At 37.7% G+C, this 19,162-nt stretch overlaps 1 protein-coding gene across 1 annotated transcript in view; it reads left to right on the top strand.

Moving 5' to 3' along the window:
* The window catches only part of LOC122748749 (protein mono-ADP-ribosyltransferase PARP14-like), a 63,966-nt gene that overhangs the window by 8,560 nt on the left and 36,244 nt on the right, over positions 1-19,162 (top strand). The window contains exons 3-6 of the mRNA XM_043994685.1: positions 596-629; positions 5,325-5,573; positions 8,533-8,769; positions 14,678-16,953. Coding sequence (XP_043850620.1) covers positions 596-629; positions 5,325-5,573; positions 8,533-8,769; positions 14,678-16,953 — 2,796 coding nt within the window. The remainder of the gene's footprint in view (positions 1-595; positions 630-5,324; positions 5,574-8,532; positions 8,770-14,677; positions 16,954-19,162) is intronic.

Here is a 19,162-nt window from a genome sequence, read left to right as displayed (position 1 = left end):
AGTCCAGATTCCAACCTTTATTACAGATAAAGGCAAGTTCAGGAGTTTAGTGCTCCACCCTCCAGCTGTCCATTCAGAGGGGAGAAGAGACAACATGAAATATTTGGGAGTCTACTGCCAAGACAAACTCTCATCAAAAGCTGAGATTACTTGAGAATAAATTCCTCAATACTGAATAACACATTTAAAACTAAATTCACACATGCAAACAGAGTGGGATGGAAATGCATCTTGCTTCCTTTTACTCTTTTCTTCCCTGAGCTAAAAATAAAGCAAAAACCAAAACTCTCCCTCAACCCTTCCTTGTATGGTACAGATGATTCACCATTCTAATCATTCTCCACCTTCTACTCCTCAGTTAATCAAACTGTTAAATTGGGTACCCAGGACTGAACAAAATATCCCAGGTGTGGTGCAAGTAGTGCATAGATTCAGCAGTATTATTATCTCCTTTAGGTTATGAATTTGTAAGGCTTAGGGAAGCTACAAGATTTAGTTTATTTTTCCCAAATGTATGTGACCAGGCTGGTCCTAGATATATATTCTTGGAGGAAAAGAATTCCTTCATAATATTTCATTTTTGTTTGGTTTTCAGGAATCCAAGATCAAAGATGGAGTCCAAGAACAAGGTAACATTTAATTCTGGATGATTATTATAAATAGCAGGTATTCACTTTCTTTCCTCATTAAGGGAGGTCAGCATCATGATACCTGGTTTTCTATAGTCAGAAGGGCTTGCTCAGATTGGCCATGGTTAAAATCCATGATATATGATGGAGCATGGTGGAAAGAGGTAGAATGACCAAGGCTAGGCAACTTGTTTCGGCATGTTGCAGGAAACTGAAGGGTTAAGGATGATTTGAAGCTGGTGAACATGGAGGGATTAGAATAGTGATAGTCCTCTTGACAAAAATATGGAAGTTCAGAAGATGGGTTGATTTTGGGGAAAAGATAATCAGTTCTGTTTTGGACATGTTGATTTTGAGATATTTTCATGACATCCAATTCAAAATATCCAATAGATAATTAGTGGCATAAACCTGGAAGTCAAGGGAGAGACTAGGGCTGGACATATAGATCTGGCAGTCATTTGCATAGACATGCTACCTATATGAATTGGCTTCTTAATATCAACTTTAACCATGGTCTTAATACCTGAAATAGAGTACCTTTGGATAATGTGGCCCTTCTAACATATTCCCTTCCTTGCCGTGGTTGCTGTAATGATAATGTGAGGGCCAAAATTTGATATACTGAGTGTTATTTGGGGGACTCGCCTTAATATTGTGGTCCCAGAAATATGAGGGACCTTTAAGGTTTACCCTCCCCTCTGAACTGCCCTTTTTTAGGTATCTCTCTCAGGCCAATAAGAAAGGAGCCTCTCAGCTTTAGTTCACAAAAGGATCAGATTTTATTACTTGGGAATTAATTAAACAACAAAGGTGAAACTAATAAAAAAATCAAAGATAAGGAAATAGGAAAATAGAGATACAGTTGACTATTATTAACTCTAAACTTAACCTATGCAACCCCAGACTGATATCCAATTGAGCTAGTTCAAAGGAATTTAGGATTTTCCGTCATTAACTCACCCAAGCCTGAACAGCCTGCCAGACTGGGAACCAGCACGATACCAGGACTGCTGTTGCCAGACCAAGAGAGCAAACTAGCATTCTGGAAGTGATTCTAGAGCTTAGCATTCCAGAAATGCCCTTTAACCTCCCTTCAGGGAGTGTTCAACCTTTTTTCCCCCAAAAGGAGAGGTCCTTCAAAAGCTGCCTATACCACAAATAATTTTTACCATAAGAATTCCTATAATTGGCTGCCATATTGGCCTAGATCTACATTCCAGCACAGATCTAAGATTTTGGTGTTGTTTCTTTTCGCATTTTCCCCCTCCCTCTATCCCCATCCTCAAAATAACTCTTATTCCTGACTTCTTATTTTTCTGTTAGTTACCATTCTTCCAGTTATTCAAGCTTAACATCTCAATGCCATTGTTTTATTCCTCCTTTTCCTCATTGTCCCATATCCTATCAGTCCCTAAGTCTTGTTGGCTATTGCATACTTTCCATCTTTTCCATGCCCACTGCTGACTATAGGTGAGGACATTATTAACTTCACACTTGGCTTGCTACAGTGGTCTCCTATGTGTCTGCCTCCATTCTTTTCCTTTTTCAATCCATTTTACACATCAATGTCAATAAAACCTTTAAAGTATTGCTTGCATCATGCTGTTTCCTTTCCCACATGCCTTCAGTGGCTCCCCATTACTAACAAAATAATGATAAATACATTGGTCTTTCTTGTCTTCCCACTCAGACTACACATTCTTTGAAGACAGGAATGATAGACATTCTAGTCCCACAGTACCCTGAACAGTACCTTGTAATCAATCAATAAACCAATTAAACAACAATTTTTTATTGCCAACTTTGGTAGGTATGCCATACTATGGTGTGCCAGGTGCTATGATAAATTTTGGGGATAAAGATAAAAGCACAACTTACATTACAACAGGAAAACAACATGTACATATATAAAAGAATGAGTAAACAACAAAAAGATTCAATCCTAAAGACCTATTGTCATTGTATGAATTGTTCTCCTGGTTCTGTTAACTTCACTCTACATTAGTTCATATAAGTTTCCTAAGATTTCTCTGAAACCATTTCCTTCATCATTTGTTACAACAAATAAGGGTGGACCAAAAGTCATAATGTTTTAATAACTTTTTGAAAACTATTTTTTCTTTATTTTTTGCCATTTATAAGATTTGATATTTTACACATCAATTCATTTCCTACATAATCTGTATATGATGGTATGGTATTGCAAATCAAAACCTTTATGACTTTTGGTCCACCCTGTGTTTAATTTATATGCCATAATTTATCTACTCCCCAATTTATGTGCATTCACTCAAATTCCCATTCTTTGCCATCTCAAAAAGAGCTATTCTTAATTAGTGTTTGTTTTGCTTAGGATTAATACCTTCCATAAAATGCCTTTCCTCTAATTTGTTGTGTCTATGATTTATTCTTGGCCCACTCATTTTTTAGGATTGTTATTTAGTTTCCAATTAATTTTTTTTTTTTTTAGTGAGGCAATTGGGGTTAAGTGACTTGCCCAGGGTCACACAGCTAGTAAGTGTTAAGTGTCTGAGGCCGGATTTGAACTCAGGTACTCCTGACTCCAGGGCCGGTGCTCTATCCACTGCGCCACCTAGCTGCCCCTCCAATTAATTTCTAATCTTTGTTTCAAAAACTTTTTTTTACTGAATGTAATTTTATTGCTATGTTCAGAAAGATATATTTAATTTTTCTGCCTTTCTAGACTTGGTGGTGAGATTTTTATGCCCTAATACATGGTCAAATTTTATGATGGTGCCATGCCTAGCCGAGAAATGGGCATCAACGTTTCTATTTCTATTCAATATTTTCCAGAGATCTGGCAAATCTAACTTTTCCAAAATTCTATTCAGTTCTTAATTTTTTTCTTAATTGTTTTATAATTTGATTTATCTATGTCAGAGAGAGGGAAAATTGAGGACCTCCATTATTATAGTTTTATTATTTCCTTCTGTAACTCATTTACCTTTTTTTAAAAAGAATTTAGATGATATGCCATGTGGTGCATATATGTTCAATATAGTAATTAATTTTCTGTGGTGTCTTTTAGAAAAATGTGTTTTCCCTATTTATCTTTTAAAATGAGGACTATTTTTGCTTTTGTTCTGTCTGATATTATGATAACTACTCCTGCCTTTTTTATTTAAGCTGAGGCATAATAGATTTTTATCTTTTTACCTTATCTTAACTTAGTTTGTGTCTTTCTGTTTCAAGTTAGTTTCTTCTAAACAACAAATACTGTACATTTTGTTTTGTTTTGTTTTGGGGCTGGGTAATGAGGGTTAAGTGACTTGCTCAGGGTCACACAGCTAGTAAGTGTCAAGTGTCTGAATCTGGATTTGAACTCAGGTCCTCCTGAATCCAAGGCCAGTGCTTTATTCACTGGGCCACCTAGCTTCCCCCTGTATGGTTTTTTGATTCTGGTTTCTAATCAATTTTCATATCTTCTATCATTTTATGGATTAGTTCATCTCCTTCACATTCATGGTTATAATAACTAACTGTGCATTTCCCTCCATCCTATTCTCTTAATATTTATCCTTTTTTTTTAAAACCCTGGCCTTCTCAAGAGTCTTTTGCTTTGACCTCTGTGTCCCTTAGTCTACCCTCCCTCTTATCCCTTCCCCCTACTTTTCTCTTATCCCTTTTCCTCCTACTTCCCTGTTGGATAAGATGTATTTCTGTACTCATTTAAGTATATATGTATATTCTTCTTTCCTTTAACCAATTTAGATGAGAGTGAGGTTTAAGTACCATCTGCTTCCTCCTCCCCACTCCTCCTTTCTTTCACTCAGTCATCATATTAATGATAAAAGGTACTTCTCTCTGGTAGGCATGCCAATTTTACTTCACCATCCTAATGTACTCTCATAATTGTCTTTGTGAGAAGGATCATCATATAGACTGTTTTTCAAGATGTTCTCTGATAAGTGAATGGCAGGCCAAAAGGAAGGTCTTTAACATTAAATAAAGAAAAACATCCAGGAGGAATTAATTCAGTCTGTCCTAGGTCATAATCCCCAAAATCAAAATAGGCAAGGAGCTAATTAATCTGATATTCATTAAAGATTTGTTTACTAATACACTTAAGTCCATAAGCCAGAACGAAAGGGCAACTATCAACTTCTTCACCCTAAGCACTGAATAACAATTCAGTGGTTGAATTGTTACTCTAAGATAAAGAAAATCCACTTTATTTTTCACAATACAAATGCCAATAGAAACCAGTGTTAAGTATGAAAGGGTGAAGGAGGGTATTTCATGTTTCTTTCCTAAGAAAAAGTAAGAAAAAAAAACTCAGATAGCTCAGGATGAAGTTTGCAGCCAAGGTCTTCAGATAGTCTAGCATGATAGAGAAGAAAATTGGTGTATCATGAGAAATACATTAACTGTTAGACAAAGAAAGATGTTCTTCACATTCTACATGGTGTTCTCTAGCATCTCTAGCTCACTGCTTCAATTGTAGTGTAGTTGATGTGGAGAGAGTAGGAGTCACAGACTGGCTGGTCCAAGCTGATGATAAAACTAAATACTTCTCCTCAGCTATAAAGAAAGGTCAACAGACACTGCCCAGTGAAGGTCAAAGATTTTGTATTCCCAGCAGTGTGATTTAGGCCTTGCCCTTCAGCATAGACTACATCTTCTTCTCCACCTTCTTCCCATTTTCTTTCTCCTCCTTGTCCTTCCAACTAGAGTCATCAGAAGACCAGGACACAAAGCTCACACTGGAAAGAAGATCTGTCCAGAATGAGGGTATCTCCAAAGGCCCTGGAACTATTTCCTCAATGGTTGTATTTAAAAATATCCAAGACAGAGGGACACAGGATCTTTTGCCTTTGTTGGTGGAGAATGTGAGTGGCTTCTCAGAAAGGAGTGGAGACTTTACAATAGAAATTATACCAGAAACTGATGTTGCTGTGGTTACCTTTCTGAAAACCATTGGTAAGACTGGATTGAAAATCTTAAAGTCTTAATTTGCTAACTTGAAATTCTGATTAGCAAAGAAAAGATCCATCCCTGAAATTTGCTTTTTAGGAATTTCATTAACTCAATAAATATTAATAAAGTGCCTACTGTGCTCCAAGCACTGTGTTAAGTGCTGGAAATACAAAGAAAGTTAAAAGACAGTCCCCACTCTCAAGAAATTCATGATCTAAGGAGGGAGACAAAAAGCAAGAAAATATGTACAAATAAACTATATGCAGGTTAATAGGAAATAATGAAAAGATAGAGGCACTAAAATTAAGAGGAGTTAGGAAAGGCTTCCTATAGCAGATGGGGTTTTACTTTGGACTGAAAGGAAGCCAGAGGAGGCAATAAGTAAAAATGGGGAGGCATAGCATTCTAGGCGTAGGGGACAATCAGAGAAAATATCCAAAGGCAATAGATGGAGTGTCTTGTTTGTAGAAAAACCAGAATGCCAGTGTCACTGGGTCAAAGAATATGTGACACTGGGCAAGGTGTAAGAAGGCTGGAATGGTGGGAGAGAGCTAGGTTTTGAAGGGCTTTGAATGCCAAGGAAAGGATTTTGTTTTTGATCTTGGGGGTGAGAGGGAGCCAGCAGTTTATTGACTGGGAAAGTGACATAATTGAACTTGCACTATAAGAAAATCACTTTGTTGGCTGACTAAAGGATGGACTGAAGAGACTATCATCAGGCTATTGTAACAGGCAGACTCACCAGCAGACTATTGCAATAGTCCAGGCATGAGGGGATATGTGCCTGGACCTTGGACATATGGGCCTGGCAGTGTCAGAGGAGAGAAAAGGGCCTATTTGAGAGATGTCGCAGAAGTGAAATTAATAGGCCTTGGCAATTAATTGGATATGGGCCTGAGAGATGGTGAGGAGCTGAGAATTACTCCTAGGTTACAGGCCTGAAGGACTTGGAGAACAGTGTTGCCCTCTGTAATAAGGAAGTGTGTGGGGGGAGGGTTAATGGGAAAGAAAATGAGTTTTGGACATATTAAATTTGAGTTATCTACTACACATCCAGTTTGGGATGTCTGAAAGGCAGGAGGAGATGCAAGATTGGAGGTCAGTAGAGAAGTTAGGGTTGGATAGGTAGATATGAGAATCATCAACATGGAGATGGTAATTAAAACCATGGGAGCAGATGAGATCAGCAAGTGAAGCAGTATGGAAGGACCTTGTGGGACACCTTTAATTAGAGAGCATGACCTGGATGAGGATCCAACAAAGGACGCTTAGGAGAAGTCTGATAGGTAGGAGGGTAACTAGGAGAAGTGGTGTCCCAAAACCCTAGGTAAAAGAGACTTTTTAGGACAAGATGGTGATCAACTGTCAAATATGGCAGAGAAGTCAAGGAGAATGAGGAGAGAGGAAAGGTCTTTGGATATTGTAACTAAGAGATCACTGGTAATTTTGTAGAGTGCAATTTCAGTGGAATAATGAAGTTAGTAGTGAGATTGTAAGAGGTTAAGAATAGAGTAAAAGGAGAGAAAGTAGAGGAACCTATCATAGACTATCTTTTCAAGTAATTAAGCTACAAGGAGACAAGACACAAACAACTATGTAGAAACAAGAAATATACAAGATAAACTGGGGGTAGTCTCATGAAGGCACTAAGGATTAAGGAGGATTGAGAAAGGTTTCTTGGAGAAGTTAAGTTTTGCTTAGGCTTGAAAAAAGCTAGGTGTATCATTTAAAATATTGGGGGGCTAGCCTGTTTCTGTCTAAATTACTGGAGAAGTAGGCTGGGCTTTTCTAAAATATTGCTACTTAGAAATGAATGGCTATTGCACCAATTTTGGCAGTATTTATCATTAATTTAGATCACATATTACTAAATTATTGACCACGTGTCTTACTGAATTCCCCATTAGTTAGTTACAGGCCTAAGTAATTGCAAACTCAGCGTGGAGTAAGAGTCCCAGGAAGGAGAGGAGAGAGCATGTGCCTAGTTCAAGAGCAACTCCAGAGCAGGAGAGTAAGCCTCTAGAAATCCAGTCCCCTTTCTCCTTCGATAGAGGCAGCTCTTACACACTACTCAAAGTTAATTGGCTAGAATCACTCGATTCCATTGGTTGACGTCATCTGAGGGTGGTCCAGATTAAAATGAGCTCTACAGTGATGAGATCAGGGTCTAGTGAAAGACAGACCGCCTGAGGGCAAGGGCACTTTCAGATAGGTGTGGTTTTAATCTCTACTGAAGTAGTCTGATCTCTTTTATACCTTTGGGTTGACTCTAAGAGAGATTAGGTAAGGTTTCTGAGCTAAATCTTCAAGGGGAAGGGGTGTCTCCCTTCCCCAAGCCCCTTTATTAATAATGATTTTCTCACATAGGGAAGCCAGTAGGAGGGAAAGAATCCTAGGCATTAGAGAATAGCCTGAGAAAATGCTTTGAGTAAAAGTGCCTCTGGGGTCACTTCCTCCATTAGTTGTTGTATGATTCAGCCAGCTGAAAGGGCTCTCTTCCTCCTTATATTTCTGTATTTCTCATAGCATTTATTCCAGCCTCTGCAGGGTAGTTCTTTGTGTAGGGCTTTTCCCAACTTTCTCGAGAGCAGGATCTATGAATGAAACCTTTCAGTTCCTATCACAGGACCTAGAACATAGTGCACATTTTAATCAATGTTTGTTGAATTTTGAATTGAACTATCAAATGTTGGGCAAAAAGTCAATGGATGGTGTCTGCAGTCAGGAATCACCCCCAACTCCTTAAAAAGAAGAAACTTCTCAGTCTGACTTAGACCCAAGTAGAGCATGGGCACAGAGAAACATATTGAATCCAAAATCACAATTATTTCCTAAAAGTTATTTTAGGTGTCTAAATTTCACTTAGAAATCTAACTTTTACTACTGAGCTTTAGCTTTCTGATGTGTTTTTCTTCCACAACTTAAAGTTAAGGATGCAATCATAGTTGATTTTTCTTTGCAGATACAGAGACATTTACTACTATTTGTTCCAAGAATCACAAAGTAGAAAAACTTAAGATTTCAGCATCACCTCTAGAAGTGACAAACAGTATTCTGGTGAAAGACCTACCCCCAGGTGTTAATGAATCTTGCATCACTCTTTTCTTCGAAAACCCAAACCATGGAGGGGGACCAGTGAACAAAGTCCAATATTTTCCAAAGGAGAATTCAGCCCTGATTCAGTTTGATGCATGCAAAGGTAATTATGTTTATTGCTCACTTTATCTTGTTTTTTTTTTTAAGTGATTGTTTCTCTGTCATAAATTCTAGAAGTTCATAGGATTTAGATCTAGAAGTGGATTCCAGTCATCGGCCACCATCTAGTTTAACACCTTCATTTGCATAAGGAAAGGTGGAATGGTCAAGGGAGAGTATAAGTATTGAACTTAGGTACTCCTGACTCCAGGGCCGGTGCTCCATCCACTGCACCACCTAGCTGTCCCATGTTTTGTTTCTGTTTGTTTGTTTTGTTTTTTTGCAGGGCAGTGAGGGTTAAGTGACTTGCCCAGGGTCACACAGCTAGTGTCAAGTGTCTGAGGCTGGATTTGGAGTCAGGTCCTCCTGAATCCAAGGCCAGTGCTTTATCCACTGAGCCATCTAGCTGCCCCCTAAAAATTATTTTTAAAATCAAATGAGAACAGTAAAAGAAAGAATGGGAAAAGAGGTAAGAGTTAGTGAAGAAAGATAGAAAAAGAGAATTAACATCTTGGAAAAAGAGGTAAGAAATCTTGCTGAAGAAAAAAAATTGCCTGAAAATTATAATTGGCCAAATAGAAGCTAATGACTCCATGAGGTATTAAGAAATAATAATATCAAGAAAAAAGTCTTTAAAAAGAAGATAATGTGAAATATCTCTTAGGAAAAACAACTGTCTTGGAAAACAGTTTGGAGGTAATTTAAAAATCTGTAGGCTATCTGAAACCATGAAGAAAAAAGAACTTAGATGTTATATTGCAAAGAATCATAAAAGAAAATTGCCCAGATATCTTAGAATAAGGGGGCAAAGTAGAAATGGAAAGAATCTACTGGTTACTTATTGAAACAAATTCCAAAATGAAAACCCCTAGTAATATAATAGATAAAATTCAGAGCTCCCAAGTCAAGAAAAAAATAATGTAGGCAACCAGAAAGAATTCATATGCTGAAGAATCAAAGTCACAATCATATAAGATTTAACAGATACCATGATAATGGCGTGGAGAGTTTAGAATATGATACTCCAGAAGTCAGAGTTTCTAGTCTTACAACTAAGAATAACCTACCCAGTAAAACTGAGTATAATCCTATAGGAGGAAAAAATGTATTTTTAATGAAATAGATTACTTTCCAAGCATTCTAGATAAAAACATCAGAAAGAGCAGAAAAGGACATATAAACACAGGACTCAAGAGAAGAATCAAAATGTAAACATGAGTAAACTGTTTACATTCTTATATGGGGAGATAATACATGTAGTCCCTCACCAGGAGTCATAGAAGGAGTCTAATTAGACAGAGTGCCTGGATATGATTTTGGATGATCTATCTAAAACCAAGAGCAACCATTATCTGTAATGGGGATAAGCTAGAAGTTTTCCCAATAAAATCAGGGAATAAGGATATGCATTATTACCATCACTATGCAATATTGTACTAGAAACACCAGCTATAGCAATAAAACAAGAAAAGGAATTTTTTTGGGGGGGTGGGGCAATGAGGGTTAAGTGACTTGCCCAGGGTCACACAGCTAATAAGTGTCAAGTGTCTGTAGCTAGATTTGAACTCAGGACTTCCTGAATCCAGGGCCGGTGCTTTATCCACTACGCCACCTAGCAGCCCCCTAAGAAAAAGAAATTTAAAGAAAAAGAATTGAAGAAACAAAATTATTACTTTTTCTTACAGAATTTTGGGTAGTCAACTAAAAAAAGAATCAAAATAATTAACTTCAGCTACACCATATAAAATAAACCTACACAGTCACATTTCTATACATCCTCAACAAAATCCAGCCAGAAAAGCTAGAAAGAAATTTCATTTACAATATCTATGGACAGTATAAAATACTTGGAAATCTACTTGACAAGACACACAGAGATTTTATAAACAAAATTTTGAAACACTCTTCACACAAATCAAGCCAGATCTAAATAATGGGAGAAATAGTAATTGCTTGTGGGTAAAGGACAATACCATCTAAACTAATTTACTTATTCATTGCCATACCACTCAAGCTAACAAGAATTACTTTATAGAGCTAGCAAAAGAAAAAAAGAACAAAAGTCATCTGAAAGAACAAAAGGTCAAGAATATCAAATGAAGCAATGAAAGAAAATAATGGGAAGGAAGGGGGCCTAGCAGAACCAGATTATAAACTATACTTCAAAGATAATCATCAAGACGACTTGCTACTGGGTAAGAAATAGAGAAGTTGAAAAGTAGAATAGATTATGCAAATAATATGCAGAAGTTAACCAGTATGGTAACATTGTGTTTGGTCAACACAAAGAATCCAGCTATTGGGCAACAACTCACTATTCAACAAAAACTGTTGGGAAAATTGGAAAACAGTCTGGCAGAAACTAGATATAGACTAAAATGTCACACTGTATATCGAGATAAACTCCAAATGGGTACATGATTTACACATAAAGGATGACATAATGAGCAAATAAATGGGCATAGGAGGGGCAGCTAGGTGGTGCAGTGGATAAAGCACTGGCCCTGGATTCAGGAGAACCTGAGTTCAAATCCGGATTAAGACACTTGACACTTAATACCTGTGTGACCTTGGGCAAATCACTTAACCCTCATTGCCCCACAAAAATTTTTAAAATTTATAAATAAATGGGCATAGAAGAAATTACCTGTCAAATCTGTGAACAGGGGAAGAGTTCATGACCAAACAAAAACATAGGCAAGTTCATAGGAGATAAATGGACAATTTTGATTACATAAAATTAAAAAGGTTTTACACAAATAAAGCTGATGTAGCTAAAATCAGAAGAAAATCAGCAAACTCGGAGGTGGGGTGTCTTTGTAGCTAGTTTCTCTAATAAAGTCTCATTTCTAAGATATATAGTAACAGAGTCAGATTTACAAGAAAAAGAATCCATTCCCCAATTGATAAATGGTAAATGGATATGAATAGGCAATTTTCAGAGGAGTAATACAATCTGTCAATAGGCATATGAAAAATGTCCTAAATCACTAATAATTAGAGAAATATAAATTTTAAATAACTTTAAGGCACCATTTCACATCCAGCAGGATGGCTAAGATGACCAAAAAGGAAAATAGCATGTTTGAGGGACTGTGAAAAAACAGGTACACTAAAGAGCTGTTAATGGAGCTCTGAACTAGTCCAGCATTTCTGGAAAGTAAGTTTGAATTATGGCCCCCAAAGCTGGTAAACTATGCATACTCTTTGATTCAACAGTATCACTACTAGTTGTATATCACAAAGAAGTCAAAGAAAGAGGAAAAGGGTTCATATGTACAAAATATTTATAGCATCTCTTTTTTTTTGGTGGTAAAGAACTGGAAACTGATGAGATATCCATCAATTAGGGAATAGTTGAATAAGTTATGGTATCTGAATGTGATAGGATACTATTATGCTATAAGAAATGATAAAGGTAGGGCAGTTAGGTGGCGCAGTGGATAGAGCACCAGTCCTGGATTCAGGAGGACCTGAGTTCAAATCCAGCCTCAGACACTTGACACTTACTGGCTGTGTGACCTTGGACAAGTCACTTCACCCTCATTGCCCTGTCCCCCCCCCCCAAAAAAAAAAGAAAGAAAAATGATAAAGGTGAGGATTTCAGAAAAGCCTGGAAAAACACGCAAACTGACAGAAAGTGAAGTATGCCGAGCCAGGAGAACAATTTATACAATAATAGCAATATTGTGAAAATAATCAACTTTGAAAGAATTAGTAACTCTGATCAATACAATCACCAATCACAATTCCAAAGGGCTCATTATGAAATTTGTTACCCTCCTTGAGCTATAGAACTGCTGAACTCAGTGTGCAAATTAAAGCATATTTTCTTCTCTTCATTTTTTTTTTTACATGGGCAATGTGGGAATTTGTTTTGGATGATTTGCAATGGGTATTGTTTGTCTTGCATTCTCAATAGATGTGGGCAGGAGAGGAGGAAGTTAGTGAATTTGGAACTGAAGAAGAAATTGAATTTTAAAAAGACTAATAGTGATTACACAATAGATAAGGGGCAAAAGGATATGATTAAAAATGTCTCAAATGAAGAATTGTAAAGTATTCATAACCACATGAAAATATACTTCAAATTACTATTATTGAGAGAAATGAAAAGAACCTTGAGGTTTCATTTCACACACTAAAAATTGGCTGAGGACAAAAATGGCAATAATTAATGTTGGAAGAGTTATGGGATGATAGGCATACTAACTTGTTGGTGGAGTTTGAAATGGTAAAGCAATGGTGGAATTATACAAGTAAAGTGACTAAAATGTCAATACCCTTTGAACCAGAGACTCTATTACTGGGCTTATAACCCAAGGATGCCATCAACAAGAAGAAAGTCCTCATATACAACAAAATATTTATAGTAGTACTTTTTGTGATAACAAAGAATTAGAAACTAAATGCAAACTCATAGATTGGAGAATGTTTAAACAAATTGTGGTATATCAATGTAATGTAATATAACTGTGCTTTAAGAAAGGATGAGTGTGGGGCAGCTAGATGGCATAGTGGATAGAGGACTGGCCTGGGGTCAGGAGGACCTCAGTTCAAATCTGGCCTCAGACACCTACTAGCTGTATGATGCTGGGAAAGTCACTTAACTCAGATTGCTTAAAAAAAAAAAACCCAGAAAAGAAACGATGAGTGTGATGAATATAGAGAAGCATGGGAAGATCCCCATGAAATAATGCAGAGTGAAGTAAGTAGAACCAAGAAAATAATATTCACAAATGTTATAGTTCAGTTGTTTCTGACTCTTTGTGACCCCATTTGTATTTGTGGGTTTTTTGACAATGATACTGGGGTGGTTTGCCATTTCCTTCTCCAGGTCATTTTATAGATGATGAAACTGAGGCAAACAAGGTTAAGTCCAGGGTCACCCTGCTAGTAAGTGTCTGAGCCAAATTTGAACTTAGGTCTTTTTGACTTTAGACCAGATGCTCTGTGAATTGTGGCTCCACCTTGCTGCCCCCCAAACACAATGACTACAGCAATGCACACTCAAATTATCAAAAGTGAATGAAAGAAAATTAGAAAGATGTAGTATGACTCAAATGAAGAAATATGAGAGGATACTCTTACCCTACCCCTATGTGGAGGTGGGAGGTCCACAGGTATTGCATATTGCACATGTATTTAGATTTTTTTCAGTGTATTTTTTCTAGCTTTTCATCTTTTTTTTTCTTTGAAAAATACTATTTGTTCTAGAGGATGGCTCTATAAAAGGGGGAGAAACCATGAGAAACTATGGTGGTGTAAAAAACAAAAGGCCTCAACAACCAAAAAAAAATATTAAACCTCACATTTGTGTAATACTTTAACATTTTCAAAGAGTATCCCTCATAAACATTTGGGAAAGTAGGTGATCAAGTATTAGGAGCCCCACCTTACAGATGAAGAGACTTCTCAGGTCAGAGAGGTTAAGTGATTTGCCATGGGCCACATAGCTACGCAGTGCTAAAGCTAGGCCTCACACCCAAGCCTCCTTACTTCAGGACCTGTATTCTTTCTCCAAAATGCCTTATGCTGTATAACAATATTTTTTGGCAAACTTTAGGCTAAGTATCCCTTACCAAGCACTTAGTTTATATTTAAGAAGCAAATTTTTCTTAAAACAGGCATTTCAGTGTTATTATCAATTAGTTTCCAATACTATTGTAACAAACTGGCTATAGCATGGTGAGTGAACATATTTGGAAGGAAAATAGTTAATTCAAGTGACAAAGTGTAAAGTGACTAGCAATTAACTGAAATTTAAAGTAAAAGTGAAAATAAGGATTTCTTTCTATAAAGAAGACAATATCTTGATTAAAACACCTTAACACACCCAGTCTTTTTTTAAGAGAATGAACTTTAAAAAGATTTTTCTTTGTTTCTCATTTTATTAATTTTTTCTTTTTTAGTGATTGACACCATATTGACAAAGAAACTTCTCTTCAACAACAGTCCCATTTCAGTGTTCCCATACTACCATAGTTTGGGTACTGCTTTATATGGAGAGGCAAAGCCACCAGTGAAGCTGCCAAAGCCCTTAAAAGTGCCAGTGGAACCTTATCTACTGAAATTCTTACAGAAAGATAATCAAGTAATTGGAGAGATAACTAGCACCATGGAGAGCCACCATTGTGCACTAACCTGGCCAAGACCCAACTGTAAAGAGCCAAAAATTATACTCACTCCTTCAGCCACCTTAGTCAGCCAAAGAAGAACAAAGAGCAACATAATCAAGACGTGGAGTGAGGATGTTTCCATGAGATTCTCTTGCCTCATGTCTGAATACCAGGTCAGGAAGTATAATGTGGACCCAGTGGTTTGGGAAGCCATTAGAGACAGCATAGAAAATAAGAACATTTTGACTGAGTTTGATAAGCTTCAGGAGACAGTGATGATAGCAGGGAGACTGGAGGATGTGCAAGGGACTGAACTGCAAATGAAGACTCTGATAGAAAGTTTCACCAAACAATTAGAAAGGGAAAAACAAAGTATAAGAGAGAACTTGACTGTGTTTCCTGGAAGGTTTTCCATTTTATGCAATAATGGGTTAGAAGAGACTCTCCACCAGGAATATCCAGAGCTGGAAGTCACATATGATGCCCTCACAAAGAAGATTTCCCTGAGTGGATTGGCTGCAGATGTGTACAAAGCAAAGAGTGAAATTCTAGAGAAACTCCAGAGCTTGGCTCAGAAATTCCTCCATGTTTCTCCTCAGATCATTCAGTTCCTGCAGCACGTAAACTGTGAGACATTCTCTGAATCTCTTTTTGCAGCTAAGAAACTTTCTGCTGCTTATGAGTTGAAGGATGAAGCAGTTCTGCTGCTTGGCTCCTCTTCCCAAGTTCTTTCAGAAGCTGAGGAACATATGAAGAAAGCTTTGGACTTTAAGTGCATCAGTGTGGTGGACAGTGGGATTCTTCATGATTGTCAGTGGAAAACACTCACTGATGATTTAAATAAGAAATACAACTGCTCCTCAAAGACTGTAATAATAGAAAAGCAAAATTCAGATACTGGGATTGAGATAATCATTGCTGGTTGTGTTAGTCCAGTATGTGAAAGCTACCAGGAACTTTATGAATTTATAGAAAAAAACACAAAAATAAAGGAGTTGGTCACTGTGACATCTCTAGCAGTTCTCCAGTATATGCAGGAGGAAAATAAACAAATCTGGAAAAAATTAAGGAAAAAAAATGTGAAGGTCTATTTCAAAACTCTGGCCAACCAGAGAGGCATTTCATTTAGTGGTCCCAAAGGAGAAGTGATGAGAGCAATGGCCATGGTTAAAGAAACACTAGATTCAATATGTATTAGAAATTTTAGCATTGATAAACCAGGGGCCAAATCCTTATTCAAAGAAAAGGAAGCATTTTATAAAATGGAAGCAAAACAGAAGTATAGTTGTTCAATTTGTCTACTAGAAGATGGAGATGAGAAGAGTGGGAGCAGTATAGATGGGCAAAAGGTCCACTGTGAGATAACCTTAGAATCTGGCATCTTATTAACTGTTCAGCAGGGTGACTTAACCCAGTTCTCAGCAGATGTGGTGGTGAATGCAGCAAATGAGGACCTACAGCACCTTGGAGGCCTGGCAGCTGAACTCTCTAAAGCAGCAGGCCCAGAGCTACAGAGGGAATGTGACCAGATAATCCAGCAACAGGGTAAGATCCCTCCTGGCTGTGCTGTTGTCTCATCTGCTGGACAGCTCCCTTATCAGCAAGTGATTCATGCTATTGGTCCCAGGTGGAAGCAAGAAGATGCTCACAGGTGTGTGCAGCTACTAAAAAATGCGATCACAGAGTGTCTTACTCTGGCTGGATACTATGGGCATAGTTCAATAGTTATCCCAGCTCTTAGCTCTGGGATCTTTGGTTTTCCCTTAAAAGAGTGTGCAGAGAACATTGTCTTGTCCATCAAGGAAAACTTCCAGGACCCCCAAAATCAACATAGCTTAAAAAAGATTCATCTTGTAGATTCATCTGAGGAGACAGTTCGAGCTCTTTCCAAAGCTGTTAAAAACATCTTTAAAGATCTTTCTGATAAAAATTCAGCGCCTTGTACACAATCAGGAAACCAGGACAAAAACAGAAAGAAAAAAATTGAATGTAGAAATGTGCTGGCCTCCATCCAAACTAGAGAAGGTCTGAGCATCTTGTTGGTGAAGGGAGATATTCAGGATGCTGAGGTGGGTATCACCATTTATTAAACATGCCTCAAGGTGATTTTGAAATTGAAGTAGCCTCATTCACATATAACTAGGATCATATATACCTCCATCAAGTGATCCTAATGAGGCTAATGCAGATTTAGCCTGAGGGTGAAATTCTTCTCCGCAGAGTGGGTGGAAGCTGAGTATATTTCAACCTGTAAGCATTTATCAAATGCTAACTATATAACTTGTACTTTGCTAAGTACTGGTGACACAAAGAAAGATTTTTGTCTCTGGCCTCAAGGAGGGAATAAAGTAAATAGGAGAGCCAATTAGGTACATGGAATATATATACAGAATATATACAGGTTATTTGAAAGGGTAAGGCATAAGAAGTTATTGCAAAGACAGAGTGGAGGGGAAAACAGAGAGGCCTCTGGTACAAGGTAGGATTTGATCTCAGTCTTGCAAGAAACCAGGGAGCAGAGCATTACAAGCATGGGGACAGCCTTTGTGAAGGCACAGAGATAGGAGATAGTGTTATGTTGGAAGAAGTACAAGTCAACCAGTGTAGCTAGATCAAAGAGTGCATGATTTGTTGAGTTTGAAATGCCTGTCAAAGAAGCAGTTGGAAAAAATGTGTGACTACAGCTCCGCAAATGTGGGAATCATCTACACAGAGATGGCAACTGCACCCTGTGCAGATGCCCTGCTCTCATCAAGTCACATAGGAATCGCTGAGGCCTTTGAGTTTTCTCCTGGGACCACAGTGGTTATCCCTTAGGTTCATAATAAATAATATTTCTCTTTAGCTGCCAGGCAGGAAAGGTTTTAGAATGAGAGGCAATACAGACCCCTACCAGTCCCACAAGAAAAACCAAGGAGGGGATGTACTTGAAGGCACAGGTCAAGAACAGGACCAGTCCTGACAGGAAGGAGGCAAGAAGTTCAAGTAAATTAGACTTTCTGGACTCTTCCTCCTCCTCCTTCTTCATAGCATGTTTCATTATATATCATTTGGAGACATAGTTGGTTCCTTTGATCAAAGTCTTTAAGGCTTTCAAAGTTTTTTTTTACAACGTTGTCATTGTATAAAATGGTAATCACAGCACTCATCATTTCCTGCTTTCTAGGATTCTCTGAAATAATCTCTTCTTTTTTAATTAGCAATAATATTTTAATAATCCAGCTAGCCCAATTTGTTCCACCATTTCCCAATTGATAAGCACCTCCTTACTTTCCAATTCTTTGCTTTTCCTTTCCCCTTCACTTTTAATCCCAACATCCTTTTACTTTGAGTATTTACTTTGGTAATTATTGCCATTCACATTTAAGGCACCTAACCCCTCCACTGCTTCTGTTCACTTCCTATATATAAAAACACTTGAAATCTAAATAATGGGCTGACACATAGTGGCACACACCTATAATGCCTGCCAGAGGAGAAGTTGAGACTTTTCATTTATCTATTGAGCTTTAGAGTTCTGAGCTACAGTGAGCTAAAGCAATGAAGTTTCCACAGAAAGTCCTGCACCAATATGAAATGGGTGGGGGGTGTTAGGGAAATCATCATAGATCAAAAATGAACAGGACAGGGGCAGCTAGGTGGTGCAGTGGATAGAGCACCGGCCCTGGAGTCAGGAGTACCTGAGTTCAAATCGAGCCTCAGACACTTAACACTTACTAGCTGTGTGACCCTGGGCAAGTCACTTAACCCCAATTGCCTCACTAAAATTAAAAAAAAATGAACAGGACAAATCTCACATGCATATCAGGAATAGGATCCTGCTTGTGAGTGGCCACTGCTGCACTTTTCAATCTGGGCAAGATAGAGAGACACAGACTCAAAAAATAAAGGAAAAAGAAAAAAGAAATTAAACAATGGAAATCTCTCTCCTCTTTAGTGAAGATTTTTTAAAAGGGGGCAAATTTTATCCCAATCTGAGAGAATGATTCCTCCTCCAGTCCTGTAAAGAGAGCAGAGAGGAGTTGAGATGGGAGCAACATGGGGAGAAAGCTTTCCCCTGAGAGGTCTATGCATTATCAAGAACATACATGATTGTATTTGATTGTGACATCATAGAAGATAACACACACATCTTCAAAATGTGTTCCAAAGCCAAACGTGAATGATTTTTGATTATCTGGTTTCTGTTCTCTGTGACTGTAAGTTACCAAATGTTAACATTATTTAATAACCTATGTGTTCCCAGGAGTGCAAATTTCTTTGAAAGTGGAGACCTTT

The sequence above is a fragment of the Dromiciops gliroides genome, chromosome 3 (genome assembly GCF_019393635.1).
Source record: "Dromiciops gliroides isolate mDroGli1 chromosome 3, mDroGli1.pri, whole genome shotgun sequence".
In the NCBI taxonomy this organism is placed as follows: domain Eukaryota; kingdom Metazoa; phylum Chordata; class Mammalia; order Microbiotheria; family Microbiotheriidae; genus Dromiciops; species Dromiciops gliroides.
This window is presented reverse-complemented; position numbering and strand designations above follow the sequence as displayed.